Source organism: Vanessa tameamea, chromosome 21, assembly GCF_037043105.1.
Source record: "Vanessa tameamea isolate UH-Manoa-2023 chromosome 21, ilVanTame1 primary haplotype, whole genome shotgun sequence".
NCBI classification, from domain to species: Eukaryota; Metazoa; Arthropoda; class Insecta; order Lepidoptera; family Nymphalidae; genus Vanessa; species Vanessa tameamea.
In genome coordinates, this window is record NC_087329.1 from 7158939 (window position 1) to 7176942 (window position 18004).

The 18004-nt window shown below is 32.7% G+C and overlaps 1 protein-coding gene across 1 annotated transcript; it reads right to left on the reverse strand.

Moving 5' to 3' along the window:
- Nucleotides 1-983: 983 nt before the first annotated feature.
- On the reverse strand, nucleotides 984-16282 carry LOC135193292 (uncoordinated protein 58-like). The gene is made up of 3 exons (XM_064218335.1): nucleotides 16228-16282; nucleotides 2642-3430; nucleotides 984-2346 (listed from the first exon to the last, which is right to left on the reverse strand). Exons 2-3 carry the CDS (start codon nucleotides 3366-3368, stop codon nucleotides 1541-1543), a joined length of 1533 nt encoding a protein of 510 aa, XP_064074405.1. The 5' UTR covers nucleotides 3369-3430; nucleotides 16228-16282; the 3' UTR covers nucleotides 984-1540.
- Between the last annotated feature and the right edge of the window lie 1722 nt (nucleotides 16283-18004).

Here is an 18004-nt window from a genome sequence, read left to right on the forward strand (position 1 = left end):
GAACCATAAGTCACCTTAATATTTACTGGCGAATAATTACTACACATTAGAATTCGTCCATTGTTTGAAAGAGAGGAACAGAGTAGAGGAGAATATAATCATAAAACATGTTTTAAATTTTTTTTCTATTATTATTTCTATTTTTGTTGTTAACATGAAAGCTACTCAAAAACTCTCAAGAAAGATTGAAAGGAAAGAAGAAGAAGAAGGTTCTGAACTAGCACCCTTAGCACAATGAACTATCGAATACGTATCATAAAGGTATCAAGTCCATGATACAATAACGTCGTTTGACGATAGTACGTAGTACGAAACATGCTCTATAAGTTGGCGAAAACTTAATACGATTTCGTTAGATATTTAAGAGTTTGCCATTTATTGACTACTACTGTAAGTATGTGCTTTATTGTCATTTATATATATTTAACGACACCACAGCATCTGACGTCAATTACACGAATTCAATAGTTGAGTTAACTGCCAGTTTATAAAAAAAAATCCCATTATCCCAAGACTTTACAGCGTAATGCTCGTTTTGATCCCGTTAACTGTTTTGGGTTTAAATAATGGATAGAATTTCGATTTCTGTTATGCCTTCGAGTTTCAATGGTTATTTTTATTATATTCACGAGTTGTTCGCTTTTCGTGAGGATATCGGCCAGGACCCAATTATACTTGATTATACTCAGGCCTCAATATCAAATAGTTTTAATTAACAACCAAAGTAAAGAGAGATAGATTTTTGTTCCCTAAGAAACAGATCATCAGTTTTAGTCTAAATTATATTTTTAAGGATTTATTTCAGTTCAATTAATTAGATCATTTTATACTTTAATCATATTTTGGCGTGCTTTAATTTATACTAACTAGTATATTTTTTGTTCATAATATTTACGAATTTATTAAAGGATTCTTTAAATAATACAAGAGGTATTGTTTAATTATTTATTTTTTAGTAAATTGATATTTTTACAAAGATAGTATTCACATGAAAATTTTTACACCTAAATCATATTAACAGTTGACAATCAGATTTCGATAAAAGATGTCACACATCATATAAGAATTATTGTTAAATTTAAAGTAATATTTACAATAATGTACATATAGTTTCTTTTTTATAATGATTACAATTTTATGAAAGTAAATTCGATAGTTAGTGTTTGTTTCAAAACGATAAGTAATACATTTGATTGTAATGAAATCACAGCCAGTAAATCAAACGACAAAGAGAAATTGTAAAAAATATTATTTACAAATAAAAATTTATTTATTTGTTAATATGATCAAGCATTTCAGGTAAAACGTTATACGCTACCATATTTCCCATCACAATCTTAGGTTCTTTCTTTGTTACTATAGCAACGATTTCTTCTGCAGGCGGTGGAGGCGGAAAATCTGCACTTGATTCCATCGCTAAAGTCATTTCATCTACACTTAATACTACTTCCCTACAATCAATTTCAACTCTATTACGTTCTACTGTAGAACTATCTTCCATTATACTGTACAAATTTTCGGATTTGCCTTTATACATTTGTCAGGAGCTCATATAATAAGCCTCGCTTATATTAACCTCATCGTTGACAACGTTACTTTTTTGCGACCACTCTTTTTGTTGATGTTTTATACGATATATTATTTCATCGTGAATCACACCAAAACACATAGCAGTTAACGCCAGACCAATTAGAGTATAAGCCGAGCAGAACCACAAAACAGTGGAATTAATTGTGTAATATCTAACAGCGTTAATTGTGGTGTAACTCATTCCTGGAATAATATTACCAAAACCGATTGTGCTTAAAGTCATAAAGCAAAAATAAAAACCATCTGTAATACTCATATTGTCTAAATTAAATAACACAACAGCTCCTATTGATATGTAAATAAAAATTGCTCCAAGACAAAGAAAAACAGGAGCTAAAATACTGAGTCCATGCATTGATAATTTGGAATCAGTGTCTGGCCAGCTGATGACATCTTCTTTTGGCGTACTAGTTGTAGGTCTCTCAGATATTGAGTCCTTTTGACTGTCTGCTTTTAATACGTAGCATTCTTCTGTTGGAGTTTTACTTGTATTTTGACTGTTGAGCATTTCTTCTTGTTGTCTTTTCAGTTTCATTCTTCTCTCTTTTTCTGCCATTCTTCGTTCATCATAGCAACAGTAGCCACAGTTTGAACAAAGACAGCAGCATAGTGCTCTGCTGAAAACACTTCTTGCCATTTTTGATAATAAAGACCCAACGCTTGAAAGGTATACAAGTGTTAAAGGGATTCCAACAAGAGCATACGCAATGGTGACGCTTTTCCCCATTACGGTCCTAGGAGCGATGTTACCGTAACCTGTAAAAAAAAATTCAACCTCTTTTTATGACGAAAATAAACACATCAGTTGTAATTATCACGAAATATCGCAAATTTACCTACAGTTTTTACGATATATAAATAATCCTCAAAGAAAAAATAATTAATTAGTTGTGTCATTATATTAAAAGCTTAAATTGTGTCTGTTACCCTAATATAGTAATTTAGAAATATATTTATACTGATAACTTTACTTAATGTCATATTAAAAAAGTGTTTTTCTTAAGAACTTTTTAACGAACCCATAATATAAACAAAGACTTTTTAAACTCACCAATTGTCGTTAAAACAGTTAACGAGTAGAAAAATGCCAACGCCAAATTCCATTCGTGCTCTTCGTAATGGTTGCTAATGTCATTCCCGGTAAATTCACCCAGCGCCATTTCTCTGTAACTGACGCCATACTGCGACGCCATTTCTGTCGTGACTCTTTGCATCAACTCATTTTGAAACTTCAGAATTTCCTGTGCAGCTAACCGCGTCCAATTTTCTCTGTATAAAATATTTAACGAGACTGTTATTTCCCAGATATTTTCAACGGCTTTGCTTCTCGCGTCCCAGAAATAGTTCGCAGATAGCGTTAAATTTCTATAATCATTATCATCCTCTATTTCTTTGTTATTTGTATTACTATCTTTATGTGTTATTTTTTGTTTATCTGGAAGTATCCTAGGTCGAGCAGGAACTTCTACACCACCTTCTATTGCTAAAAATATGACTGAACCTAGAAACGTATATGCCAATAAAACTGAAAATATTACGCCATTTGTGAGGCAGCCGATAATGAATTGTTTTCTTCGGTACTTTGTTGTTTTAAAACAAAAGCAACACACAACTTTCTGCCGCGAAGTTTGAGTTCTCTTTTTACTATTAGATGCCATCGAATCGGCGTCCTGGCATTTGTCCAAAGGAATTGCTCCATTGAGATTGGGTTTAGCCAATGTATACTGTTCGAAACGGTTGATCGCTTCTTTATCCAATACTACATGGTTGATATCCATTTTTGTTATTTATATTCAAACTTTGTTCTTCGATAATACTATCTCTTCTTAGTGGCTTTCATCTGAAACAATAATTGATGTCATATTAATACAAATAGGTACTTCACAAAGATATGTTTTTCTCTAAATAGGAGATCATTATTCAACGTCTTCTAAAGCGGAGGAAAAATTAGCGATAAATGAAAATATATCGAATACAGTAATTATTAATGTTTGTCAAAGTATCTTATATATTTTTCCTACATTGTAAACAGCCGAGAGATTGTAAACTGTATTTAAGTTTTAAATTTTATGGGGACATTAAATATATAACTGTCCAAGTACGTTACAAATCTAAGGATTCGTTTAAAAAAAACCACTTATAAATTTCTAACTTTTCAAATTTGGTACAAAACAAGTTTGGTACTTTTTCTTAATTATCCTTCAGAGGGTGTTAAATTGGGGATGAATTGAGTTATATGAAACTGAAAATTTTCATTAAGCTGGGTATGAGTAGGCTATTTAGGCTTTTCAGTACAAAGAACAATCAGTGATAACAATTTTTTTTTAATTTGGATCCAAAGGGGTTTATATTGATAGGCGAAACTTAGTTAATAAAGAAATATCAATTTAGGACGTATTTAAATCAAAAAATCTAAGTCGCGATTTAGACACAGCATTACTCTAACGTTCATATCACATGAAAACAGATAATTACATAAAAATGATTTAAATAAGGTTGGATATAAGTTAGAAGTTTCCGTCGCTTTTAATTAAATATATATTGATAAAAATTTGAATTATTATAAGAAAAAAAATTATTAACAAAAAAAAAACTGCAAATCTGGACAAGGGCCTCACAATTGAAAAAGAAAGACATAGTCCACCATGCTGGGTCAGTGCTGGTGTAGGCAAGACGTTATATTCGGAGAGTAAGATGTGCGTGCCTTAAGATTTATTGATTAAAGATTGTCTCTCCACAATGCTGGATCCTATTAATTTATATTATTATATCTATAATTTAAATATAACCTTCATTAAAAGTATAACATATTTTGCCCAGAGGATCGGAATTGTGATTCAACGAGGAAATGCTGCTGGCATGCCTGTCACCATTCCACGCGGTCACGATTTGTACAATATTAAAATATTCATTATTATTAAATGGATGTTTTAATTTGATTAGACATAACGCGCTAAAATTAAATCATGTCAAGTTTATTACGCCTTTAATATATCCTATTTTATTTAAAACGAATGAAAAAAAAAAAATTGTTATAAAACAATTTTTTTTTTTTCATTCGAATAATTCGATCATTTTTGTTTGAGCGTGAGTGAATCGTATTTTTTTTTCCAAAATATTTCGAATAAAATTCACATATTATGTATTATGTATTTATTTTAATAATTTACAAAAATATAGTACAAATCCGTTTTCAAGACACGTACAATCGGTTCGATTTCGCGCGAGGATCTCAAGAAGGGAACGTTGATAGCACGTCATGAATAAAAAAATATTTTACATTTTCTCAAGGAACCCCTTATGAAGGTAAGTTCACACACCTTATGAAGGAAAGCCGAGAAAATTGATATTTTGATGGATTGATTTTTATTTTCACCTTCGCAGTGGGGAAGAGAAATGAAAACGTTGATTAAAGAATCTGACACACTCATGATTTAGGGTTAAACCTTTTGACCGTTTATATCTTTATTTTGAAAAAGATTTATTCTTTGGACTTTTTCCTACACAATTACAACTCATGAGCAATGTTCTGTCAGAATTGAGTATTAATGATTATTAGGTTTATGTAAATTAATATTCATAAAAAGTGATAGTTACTGAGTTACTAGCCAGTATTTCTCGGTAAAATTTACAGTCTAATATTATTTAATATTTAATTTATAACAGGCTATGGATATCGGTAAATAAAATAGTAGAAGAAAATATTTCCTATAGAAAAATAATAGTTACTATATGATAATGCTTTAACTCAGACTTATTCGAGATGTTGCATTTTGAAAGTTTTTGGATTCGATTATGTTATATATTATAGGTATGATGACAAACAGGTTTTTTGTTGTGTACAATCTTTTCTCTCTCTATTCGCGCTATTTGATTTGACCAATGAGCTCACAGTGCTAAAGTTGGCCGTCAATAATATCAACCCATTTTTCTACTGTAAGGCTCGTTTCTTACTATAGGGATTATTAATAATAATAAATCCATTAAATTATTGGAAACGACTTTGACGCATCTTGGGACCAGCAGTGATATATATTGTGATAACGATTAAGCATAATCATAAAGTTATTTAATTCAAATAATCTAAGACAAGAACCGAGATGGCCCAGTGCTTAGCACTGGGCCATCTCGGTTCGCGCGTTCATCTTAGCCGATGATTTCGGGTTCAAACTCAGGCAAGCACCACTGAATTTTCATGTGCTTAATTTGTGTTTATAAGTCATCTCGTGCTCGGCGGTGAAGGAAAATATCGTGAGGGAACCTGCATGTGTCTAATTTCAACGAAATTCTGCCACATGTGTATTCCAACAACCCACATTGGAGCAGCGTGGTGGAATATGCTCCAAGCCTTCTCCTCAAACGGAGAGGAAGCCTTAGCCCAGCAGTGGGAAATTTACAGGCTGTTAATGTTATGTAATGTTAAACTAAGACAATTCATTTTACGACAATTACTTCAATTTACTATATTTTAATTTAAGTTATATTGTTATTAGATTTTGGAAATATTTTATTGAAGTAGTGCCTTGTTGAAGATCAGAATTCAGTTGTTACCGCACCAAGCTACTCTAGTGAAAATACAAAAATAGCAAAAGGTATACTCGTATTCTTGTAGTAAATATATGTGTGAACTGGCACAATAACAGGTTTTACCCTCAATTTATTATTACACAAATAAAATAATAAACGACTCGTAAAGTATAATAAATATAAATCAAGATGATCTGTACTCATTTATCATATTTCAGTATGATCAGTTGAGTGGATAGTTTATTGGGAATTAAATATCAGGGGCTGAAAATACGAACGCGCCGACCACACGCATCGATCGATTCATTTTGCCAATGGCAACCATTTTTAAAGGAGTTTAGCCAATAGAACAGAAGAGATGAAGGTGTAAAAGTATCACAAACATTCTATACAAACAGAGTGCTATGTTACTTTTGGAAATTGAGATTTAAAGTAAAAACTTTAAACGTCGTTTCCTTAATTTGAAGCTTTAGCTCTTCTTTTCCACTGATAATATAATGTATAATATTTAAGTTATTCAGTAGCTGAACTTTGGAGATAAGTACCTAAAACTGTTGACACTCCGCCCTAACTCTTCCTGATCTTGTTATATTTGCTGTTTCATTAGAGTAAGAAATTAAGGTATCTCGTATTTTTTGCACATTTTGTCAGAGTCGATGCAGAAATAGTTCATTAGTTTTCTATGTTGTCTTGGGTCTGGGTGTTTGTGGTACCGTCGTTACTTCTGATTTTCCACAACACAAGAGCTTTAGCTACTTACATTGGGATCAGAGTAATGTATGTGATGTTGTCCAATATTTATTTATTTATTTCATAAAATATAACAGACACAAATAAATTACCAACGTTTGTGAATTATTAAATGAAAATGACAATATTATTATTAATTAAAACAATAACAATTAAGTTTAAATAATATTATACAAAACTGTATACAACAGAAAGAGACGGAGAGAAAGAGGAAGAGAGAGGGAAAGGTTTCCTGGACCAATATGCTTTTGTTTTACGTGACGATCTCTGCCTGTTGATTCTATTGTAAGGCGCGCAAAAGAACAAAAAGGAAGCATTCCAAAAATGAATATGCTGATATGATAACTATTAACCATAAACCAATAATCTATGACACTAAGAAATATTAATCAATCTATTCACTGATAATGCTCGGCCGACATTATGAACAAAGATATTTAATATCTATTATGGCTCACTCACCCTATGATTCAGAACACGGAAATTCTAATTATTTTGCTTGAAATGGAATTAAGATGGTTAGTGGATGGAACCTAGACGGAACTAACAAATTATCACGAGGTCGAGTATTTAGTCGAATATCTTGCATTATATAGACCAAAGGTTTCTCTGTGTGTTTATTCATGCGAAATATATTATTGTCTAGTTCGATTCATGCACATGTAATTCGCGTATTTCCGAAATATTAACAATTATTTTTAGTCGTAAACCAATGGTTTTGTTGTCATTAAAATGTTAATCATTTCTTATATCACCGATGCGCTGTCAACCTTGATATCTGAGATGTTATGTGCCTGTAGTTACACTGACTTAGTGAGTCGCTTAGAAACTCTTCAAACCGGAACAGAACGATACTAAGAACTGTTGTTTGATATTAGAATCTATGATGAGTGGGTGGTATCTACCCAGATGGGTTTGCAGGAAGCTACCATTAAGTAAAGTATTATCATATACCACCAAGTAAAGTAAGGTAGCGTTTTATCTTATTTCACACACTCGCTTGTTATTTTTTTAATTTACTGTTGTCTATGACTCAAATGGCTCGGCCAGTCATCGGTCGGGATGATTTTTAAAATACTCCAATATTGGGAACCCACCTAAGGACTCACAATTCGCGTGTCCTCAGGGTAACTATGAAACTTGACCTCAGCTTAGAACGCCATCGACCTCGAGAGAGTGGAAAAAAGTTATAAGAACTTGAACTAACTTTAACTTATAACAGCTCGCTAGACCAACGAGGCATTATTTTCACGTAAATCATAACAGTTCATAGGAGTAAATATAACACTGTCTGTTGAAGCTATAATTTTGATTCCTCGACTACAAGTTCTTAGCTTATTAAAGACAAAAAATCTTAAGAATTCTTAACCGCTTATTAGACAATCCACGTTATTAACACAAAAATATTGACTTCTTCTTTTGAATATCGAATTGTTAAGTAAGGTCAGTGATATTAAATTCATTAAATATTCCATAAACAAAGTAAATTCATTGCAAAATTTGAATACATATTGGTCACCAATACTCAATAAATGTAATATGATTGACCGCTAATGAACCACAATCGGATTTGCAATCGGATATCGGTTTTACCAATTGCACCTCGAGTTAAGTCATGTCAATGGAGATATTAATATTTATTTATTTATTGAAAGGGTTCCGGCTTTATTTAATGTCGTAATAACTTCTGCCTTTATAAATTCAAATTAAAGTTTCAAAACTATACTATAATATACCTCTTTCGTCATATAATTTTATGCGAAACCACCTTCTGGGTAGAAATGGAATGTGGTCGAAAGTCAACTTAGTTTAAATAGTCAGTTTGAAGTAATTGACTTCAATATACCCTTTTTGTTTAATCCGGTGTCTATTCTCTGAACATAGCAGCATGTTTGACCTTAAATAAAACGAAAATTGTTCGGTGTTCTGCTAACGTTATATGAACAATCAGAAATGTAATCTACGTAAATAATTTTCATATAAAGTTTATTAAGCTATGATTTTTGAAATCCGAATAAAGTTACACATTAATTTCGATTTTGTTTTAAAGCCTTATGATCAATACCGTTTATGAAAAAAATGGCTCTTATGGCATGCCTAGACAATTTGAAAAGTCTCAATTGATGATTATTGAAATAATTTATAAGTGACCAAACCTATAAATAAACATTAGTTTAATTGAATAAAAATACAGACTTCGTTCGTAAAGAATTGTATTAATATAAAGCGACGAATTGTACAATAGACGAGCCACACACATATAAGGAAGTAAATAACGGCATTGAAGCAGCGGAATACCGGCTTAAGAGACCGTCATGCCATTTGCCGTCACAGCATACGACTCAGTTTGCTAAGATATCAGTAATTTGTATTGACGTTCAGTTGAGAAGAATAAAAAGACCAATATAAATAAAGATACAATGGACATCACATCTAATTTGAAAGGAGTTATTTATTATTTATTAGCACAAATTATGCAAAGACAGACATGTCGAAGGTCTTCCAGCCAACCTTGAAAGAAATAGGGAGTGTGTGAGGCACGATGTACAAACTTAAAACAAAAAGCTGATATTAATGTATACACGAATTAGTTATAAAAACTCAATACTATAGTTATATTACTCAAGTCAAGGGAAAAACTAGATGATAGAAAAGGATGGAGGTAGATGAACAAAATTCTATTGTTCTATGTATCTCATTTTGCCAATATACATCACATATAGCAACGACTTATAAGATGCTCCTACTCCAATATTTTAAATGCAAAAGTTAATTTGTTTATTTGTCTGCTTGTTTCTTACTATTTCATGCCTTAACTGATCATCATCATGTAATTATGCACACACGTTGTCAGGGATACGGTATAAGACATAAGGATACCAATCACCTTCTCCTATCTACGGGCCATAATAATATTAATTTAATATTAAAAACCTTCAACCAATGATACAAATAAAAAATGGGGAAATCGTTGTAACACAAATAGATATAACTTGTATGATAAATAACATATCTATTGTTAGTTGGAAATGAAGGGAACTTAGCTGATAGTAATCTTAATTACATACATGAGTTTTTAATAATTTTATCTCATCAACTAACACAATTATAAATATATGAAAATAATTTAGTTTTTTTAATCCATTATAAGTATGTGATAGTTTCGCCTTAGAATTCCTTATATACATAATATAATGTATTCAAAATAATGGTTTTGTATATATAACAAACAAAATGTATACAGTTATGTAAGTATGATGAAACTTCGAATTCTGACGAAAGTAAAAATCAGCAGTCGGAATTAATCACAGCAATTACTCTGAACATTCCCCGGGATAAATGGCGTAGAAGATTCAGAGTGATCCAAAATCTGTATGCAAAGCCAAAGGATCAAGCAGGTCGGATAGGGCTTGGTCGTTGATAATTCGAGAATTCCACGTTGAATACCGTAAAATGGAAGAAGCTGGTACTTGTACTGCTCCCGCCCAGAGGTGCGAGCAGTACTCCATGTGAGGAAGAATTTGCGCCTTGTATAGATTGATTTATGTCAAACAGCCTGACTTGACGGATTTTTTTAATACTCACTAGAACTATATGATAATATAGCCACGATTTCAGCCACGACGGCTAACCTCAAAGGAGACTACTTAACTACGCACAAGTTTGTCGGATAACACAGATGCACTCTCATAATCTGATTTGTCGGCAAATCTAACGCGACCAGAAATAATTCAAGCGATGCGTCAACGGCAGAAGCACGGGAATGATCAAGCTCCGGGCTACTCAGAATTTTTATCAGAAAAACCCAATAAATTTGTATCTGTTCCATCTGGGATTTAAACAGAGTGCCTCTGTATCTGCGGCCTCATATCTCCACACTAGACCGACGAGTAAAAATAAGTGCCAATTGGTCAGTAAAGTATAGTATAGTTTTTATGTTATTCGTAACAATACAATGTCAGTACTAAGTTATTCCCACTGATAAATATTATACTAACTAACTATGACATCACTACAGTAATTTAGTGTTGGGAACGAACATTTGTTGTGCTACGAACGTCGTTTTGCTTATTGTTCCAGCAAAGCTTGCTTTATCAAAGTGTATTACTTAAATCATGCTATATTTTGTTGCAAAACAATTCTCATCACCTGACGTGTCGATTTATTTTTTTAACATTTTTATGTTTTGTGATTATTCCATGAGCAATAATACGAAGCTTGTTTTCTATTGTTATCTCTCTATTATAACTTCGACTTTGTCCACACAGGGATTCGCATGAGCTTCAAATGAGAGAAACTAGGTGTCAAGGTCAAGCAAGGTAAGTCTGTCTGGGTAGAACTCATTCATCAGATATTCTACTGGCAAGGGTACCGACCCAGCGCTTCAACAAAGCCACCAAGAGTAAAATCTTAGTTTTTAAGGTTGGTGGTACATTCTTACCTTCAGTGTCTACGGGCTGTCTGTCTGTCTTACCGGCTTATATACCTATTTTAAACAATAAAAAAAAAAACAGAAAATACCATCGCAGATAGTGTATATACACGATGCGAACAATTTCTTGTCAAATTACCTAACGCGTAGCATTTCAAGATACGTGATCAGAACAAAAAATCCTGAGTGACGTTTCGTCTGAAGCAATATGTAGCACTATTTCTTATTGTAAACCGTTACACTTCAAAGACTCGAATAAAGAGAAAGACAGAATACAGTTTCTTTTTTCTTTGAGCTTTGAGTCTGAAAATTTTTAATTTTTCACTTTTTATCATAATATTATTTTCAAGATTTTCAATGATAAATAAATTATTTTTGATCGTTCCTTTATTTTAAGTAGTTGATTTATATTTAAAAAAAAAATAACAGATATTTCTCTAAAACATCGTCAACATTTGTGAACATATTAATTCTTGGAAAAAAATAATTATTAAAATAATGATATAATTTTACTATCAGGTTCACATATAGCTTATCACAGCGACGGAAATTAAATTGTATTATGTATTTAGTTATAGAATTATAACTTTGTATGTATGTAAGTATGTATGTAGGTAAATAATTATTGGATGACATGCTTACAAAAAATTAATTCAGGTCTTTATTAAGTAAAAAAAAATATTTTATTATTAATATTTCTTAATAACAATTAATATTTGACAGAAAATTTACTTAAAATGTTTATGAATTTTTCTGCCACTCTAAATTATTTCAGGTAATCAGATATTGAAATTGGCATCTTAATAAAAGTAAACGTTTATTTTACTGCTGACTGTACTAGTGATGAACAGCTTCGTATATCGTAATTACAGCGGTTTTTGCGTTTTGTAAGCTATTATAATAGCTAATTATACGCCATTATTACGCGAGTTCATTTGCGGTCATCGGTCTATTCTAATGTATTCAAAACGGTATTAATGTTCGAAAACATTCCGGTAAACTGAGGTTGATCATACAATGTATTGTACAGGTCGAGTTGTACGGTTAGCAAAAAAAATTACAGCTATTGAACATTTTAGATTTTTTTAAAAGTTAAAAAAGTAAATATAAAAATTTATTTATTTTACGTTATAACATGTCAACTTTTTAGAGTGATATAGAATAATTGAATAACTCAGGAGCTAGAGCCCTATTTACACTCATTTTAAATGCATACTGCGTGCGTTCTATTCTTCTTGAGCGTTAAGCCACTTATACCCAAAAAAACGACACGACTGAATATCACTTTTTTGTTTATATTCCAGTTTCTTATATATTATTTTTAAATAAGGTCTGCTGGGTAAAGTCTCCTCATCTTTTGAGGATAAATTGAGGAGCTTATTCCATTACATATGTTGCAGAATTTAACCTCGCATATTGAGAACAAATCATGATATCTACCTGAACTCTCAAGCCAATTTTACACGACGTGTAAACGCATAATAAGCACACGCTGTAGTTTTTATTAAATTAAATTTATCAGCCTCAACACTGAGCTGAATTAAAATAAATTAATATTATCTCTAAGGGCTAGTCTGCACAGCGCAAAAAAACGCATGGTTTATTTTTGCATTTCTCTAACTCTTAACTCTTGAAAATTATGTATGTACACGCATAAGCGATTAAAAGTTGTCGCCGTAAAGTATTTGTTGTTTGATATAAATTTGACGATGTGCGGATTTAAGCAGTGAAAACAAAGTTTGTGCGGTGTGATTTCGTAATCCGGCTTTAACCGGAGTTAACCCGTCGTGGTAGATACCACCCACTCATCAGATATTCTTCGTTGCTGTGATCCGGTTTGAAGTGTGAGTGATATAGCGTAAGGGTCAAGAGATGCAACATCTCAGTTCCCAAGGTTGGGGGGGCATAGGCGACGTAAGGAAGGGTTAAAATAATTGCTGACAACGTCAATGTCTATGGGTGGTATTACCAACTTATTAGTAAGCATTTTCTGCCTCGCACAACTACTCTTTTCAGCTTTTCGCCGGCGGTTTTTCCTGGCAGGATATCCCCGTTGAATCACACAAAAAAAAACTTACTTTTACGTAATTAAAAGTTGATTTAAAAAAAATAATCAGGTTAACATTTCATATATATTTGTTTTATCTCGATTACCTCAGATTTTCCTCATTTATGAGCCAATTAAAAAAAATGTATGAGATGATATTTTTCTTCATTAGTTCTATTAAAAATAAAATAGTACCCCACGGGTTCAATAAATACAGGTGACTTTTTTAAAGGCTCGGTCGGATATGAATTTATTATTTATATAATATAGTCTGTTATATCAGAATGAACGGAAATATAATAAAATACAAATCTGGGGCGTGTTTCCCGTTCGTCCTTTATTATTGTGACACGATTCATGTGTTTAATTAGATGTATTATTCTAATATATTATCGCTTCAGTCAAAACACACACATATTTTGTGTTTTATTAGCGACAGATGTTTAACTGTATAATTTATTATTACGAAATTTCTAACTCAAAATATGTTTAATATCATGACTTATGGGTACGTTTAGAAGCCCCAATTATTTAGAAGCTAGTTTATAACGCTACAAATCCCCGAACCTGTTTCGGGCCAATTAGAGGTATTGAGTTTTTCTACATTTTCAGAGATAGAAACAGAAAAGGTCGTAGAGTATCAAATAAACGACAAAAACTCTATTCTGAATAATAATTTACAAAGATTATACCTTAGAAAACTTTATTTGGTGGTAGGATTTTGTGCAAGAACGTCTGGGTGGGTACCACTAATCGCCTGCTCATAATATATTCTGCCGGCAACAGCAAATATTTGTTTACGTTGTACTTTTTATTCCAGTTTAAAGCCAACCAGTTTGATCCAGTGTAAGCAGGCACAAGGGACATGGCATCTTAGTTCCCGGGGTTGAGGATATTTAGAGAATGGCTAAAATTACTCACGCACAAATGCCTATGGACCGCTCACAAACCGGTAACCTATTTGCCTATTTTATACAAAAAAGAAAAACTTAATCAAATTGCATGCAATAAAAAACAAGTTAAATAAAAATTAACTGTCTCGTTGGGCATGCGGCTAGAATTTACATGTTTCATCAGCTACTGTGTTTTCAATTGAAAAATTCTCTGCAACTCTATAGTCTAGACGTTGGAAATTTGTGAACTCCTGAGCCTCGAAAAGCACGAAAAGCATTTGGTCCTGCCTGAACAAGGAGTCAATCTCGTATCGGATTTGCCATCTCATTGGTTTATGAGATTGACGGAATAGATAGTGCACCCGTGATTGCGCATGATGTAAAGATGCTAACAGTACCAAAACTATACATCCAAGTATATTCACGTATTTAAAAGTTATTGTAGAATAAAGAATCACACACACATTAACTCTGCAACACTATAAAACATTAAAATGTTGAAAAAGAGTGACTACGGAATTTCTTGCCGGTTCTCCTCTGTAGAATCTACTTTCTGAACCAGTGGTAGCTATACATTCAATTCAATGACGATTCAAATGTGCTTCTTTTAAGCCATGATTTTTTATGAAAATATTTTGATTTGATTTACAGTACCATTATGTTTAGCTGTGTAAAAAAAAATTTAGTCCTAAATTCCTGTAACACAACAAATCAATGAATATTTCAATAATTATTTAAATGAAACAAAATTTTCCGAACGTTAATTAAATATAAGTTAAATTAAACTTAATTATATTCGTAGTTTAAACATTCGTCATAGACACGCGGCCGATGCTGTTAATTAGACAAATTATACGTAGGGTTTCATCGAAACCTGTTACATGTTTTATGATGTACGTGAATGAACTTTAAAATATGAAATATTTTCAAATTAATAAAAATTTTCATCTGTATTTTTATTTTTGATTCATTAAAACATATTTCAAAAACTCATTTAAAATGAATTCATTATTATGAAAATAAAAAGAAATATTAGAATCGGTAGGTCCACCCGGTCTGGGTAGGTACTACCCACCCATGAAGTATTCTGCCGCCATACATTAATATTTAGTATTGTTGTGTTCCAGTTTTAAGGGTGAGTGAGCCAGTTTAACTAAACAATGTAACAGGGACGAGGGACATAGCATCTTAGTTCCCAAGGTCCTTAATAGTTGCGCCAATTTCTGTGGGCGGTGGTGATCACTAAACATCAAGTGCCCCATTGTGCACTCTAAAATTTAAAAAAGGAAACGGAAAAATATCATAATAAGCTGTAAATATCTGGTCTAAGACCTTTGTGGAGAAGGTTTTCGGCTTTTACGACCAGGCCGCTCCAATGGTTGGTGAATATCCAAATGTTATAATTTCATTAAAATTAGACACGTGCAGCATAACTCACGATGTTTTTCTTCTTCGCCGTGCACTAAATAAATTATAAATATAAATTAAGCACATGACGATTCAGTGCTGCCTGCTAAGTTTTAAACCCATAATCATCGGTTAAGATTACCGCATCCTAACCACAGGACTAGGTCGCCGAAGAATTAATGAAAAATTAAAGTTTATAATCTTAGACTATATTACTTTTCAGGCGAACCTGACTAAGCTAGACTCTTCCTAACTCTACCTTGGTAATACATATGTAACATTAATATTATATACGCTAGGATAATGAGTTGGTAATATCAGCCGTGCGCTCATTGGTGAAATCAAATAGCGCGCGCTTTGCTTTCTGTTACACACATCCGTTCCTTTTTACGTTCACTCGCATATATTACAGGAAAGCGAAAGGGAATATTTTAAACTTAAGGAAGGCATTAAAGCGCTTTTTATGCTGCACTTATTTTTCTATTATTCTTGACATATTTTAACTCGTCTAAAGATATACCACTCGCTACACAAGATATTGAATAACTAAAAAAATAAAAATAAATAATTAATCTGCTTACCTCATCGGTTAAATATTCTGGATTCCTCTATATTGTATCATGCTTATCTGTAACAAATAAAAAATATATTGAATACAAAACTTAGTAATAAAAAATTGTAACGAGACGCAAAGCACATTTGAAATATCAAAATTAATGGAGAGGTTTAATTTATAAATAAAGTCAACCGACAACAATAACAACGGACCATATATTTATGTCCGAACTGACACTATTACGTTAAATAATATGAAAGTTCCATATAAATAGGTGACCGTTAAGTGTCAGTATTGCAATGGTTTTCGGGCCTATCGATGTAAAAGTCACAAGTCGATCCAGAGCCCTTCGGCTGTTGTCATCCTCACTTTTGGCAAACTCTTTACGTTTAATAAGAGGGGAGTAGTAAAGTGTGGAATTAATTTACTTTCAAAGAAATACGAAAAAAAACGAAATCCATTACAAAGTATGATGATGATGATGATGATGTCGTCCTGACCGGTTTGACCTTGGCTGCCAATCCCAAGGGAGAGCAGCTACCTGTGCAGTACATATTTTAGTGCACCAGTGTGTGCACTAACATAGATGCCCTCTTGTAATTCGATGGGACAGCAAATCCAACACGAATGGCAAGAGTTCCGGCGCAAGACCAATGGCATTCGTGCTATCTGAGGAACGGGAGTGTATACACTTCCAACTTCAAGAATCTGAGCTGTTACGACAATCTTTCGATCGAACAATCCAATAACCCTTTATCGGCTTGACTTGGGGCTTGAACGGAATCTGTGGTTTTGTATATAACCACTAGACCAACGAGTCAAGTTAAAAAAAATTGTTATATAGAAATGTTTAGTCCGTGAAAACCTTCAACTAAGTTTATAAGTTTTCTAAAATATATATTTCATGTAGAGTTTGTACTTCGCTATAAACTTTAACTTTTCCGTAGTTCCTTCGATTGTTGCAATTGTTGGAAGGCATAAAATACGCTTCGTAACGATATCCACGGAAGCTATAAAATATATGATTCCGTTCCGAGTGGTAAATACTGAATTTATGGCAATCTTCAAGTACGAATTGCACATTATTGGAAATATGTTCTTTGAATCGTTATTACTTTAGAATAATAGTGGATTTTATTGAGGATTCGTTTTTTCCTTAAGTGTGTGGTAACATTCACATCTGGTAAACTATAATTCATAATATATAAACTAACAAAGTTATTTTTTTTATGATATATGTAGGTAGGCGGACGATCAAATGGGCCACCTGATGTTAAGTGGTCACCACCACCATTAACCAATCCTTACAACGCCAATGTGACACCACTAAGATGTTATGTCACTTGTGTCTGTAGTTACACTGGCTTATTCAGCTTTCAAACCTGAACACAACAATACTGTTTGGCGGTTAAATATCTGATATGGTACCTACCCAGGCGGGCTAACACAAAGCCCTATCACCAGGTTTTTTAGGTTACTTTCGCATTTGTAATAGTAATAGTTAATAATATATAAACTAACAAAGTTATTTTTTTTATGATATATGTAGGTAGGCGGACGATCAAATGGGCCACCTGATGTTAAGTGGTCACCACCACCATTAACCAATCCTTACAACGCCAATGTGACACCACTAAGATGTTATGTCACTTGTGTCTGTAGTTACACTGGCTTATTCAGCTTTCAAACCTGAACACAACAATACTGTTTGGCGGTTAAATATCTGATATGGTACCTACCCAGGCGGGCTAACACAAAGCCCTATCACCAGGTTTTTTAGGTTACTTTCGCATTTGTAATAG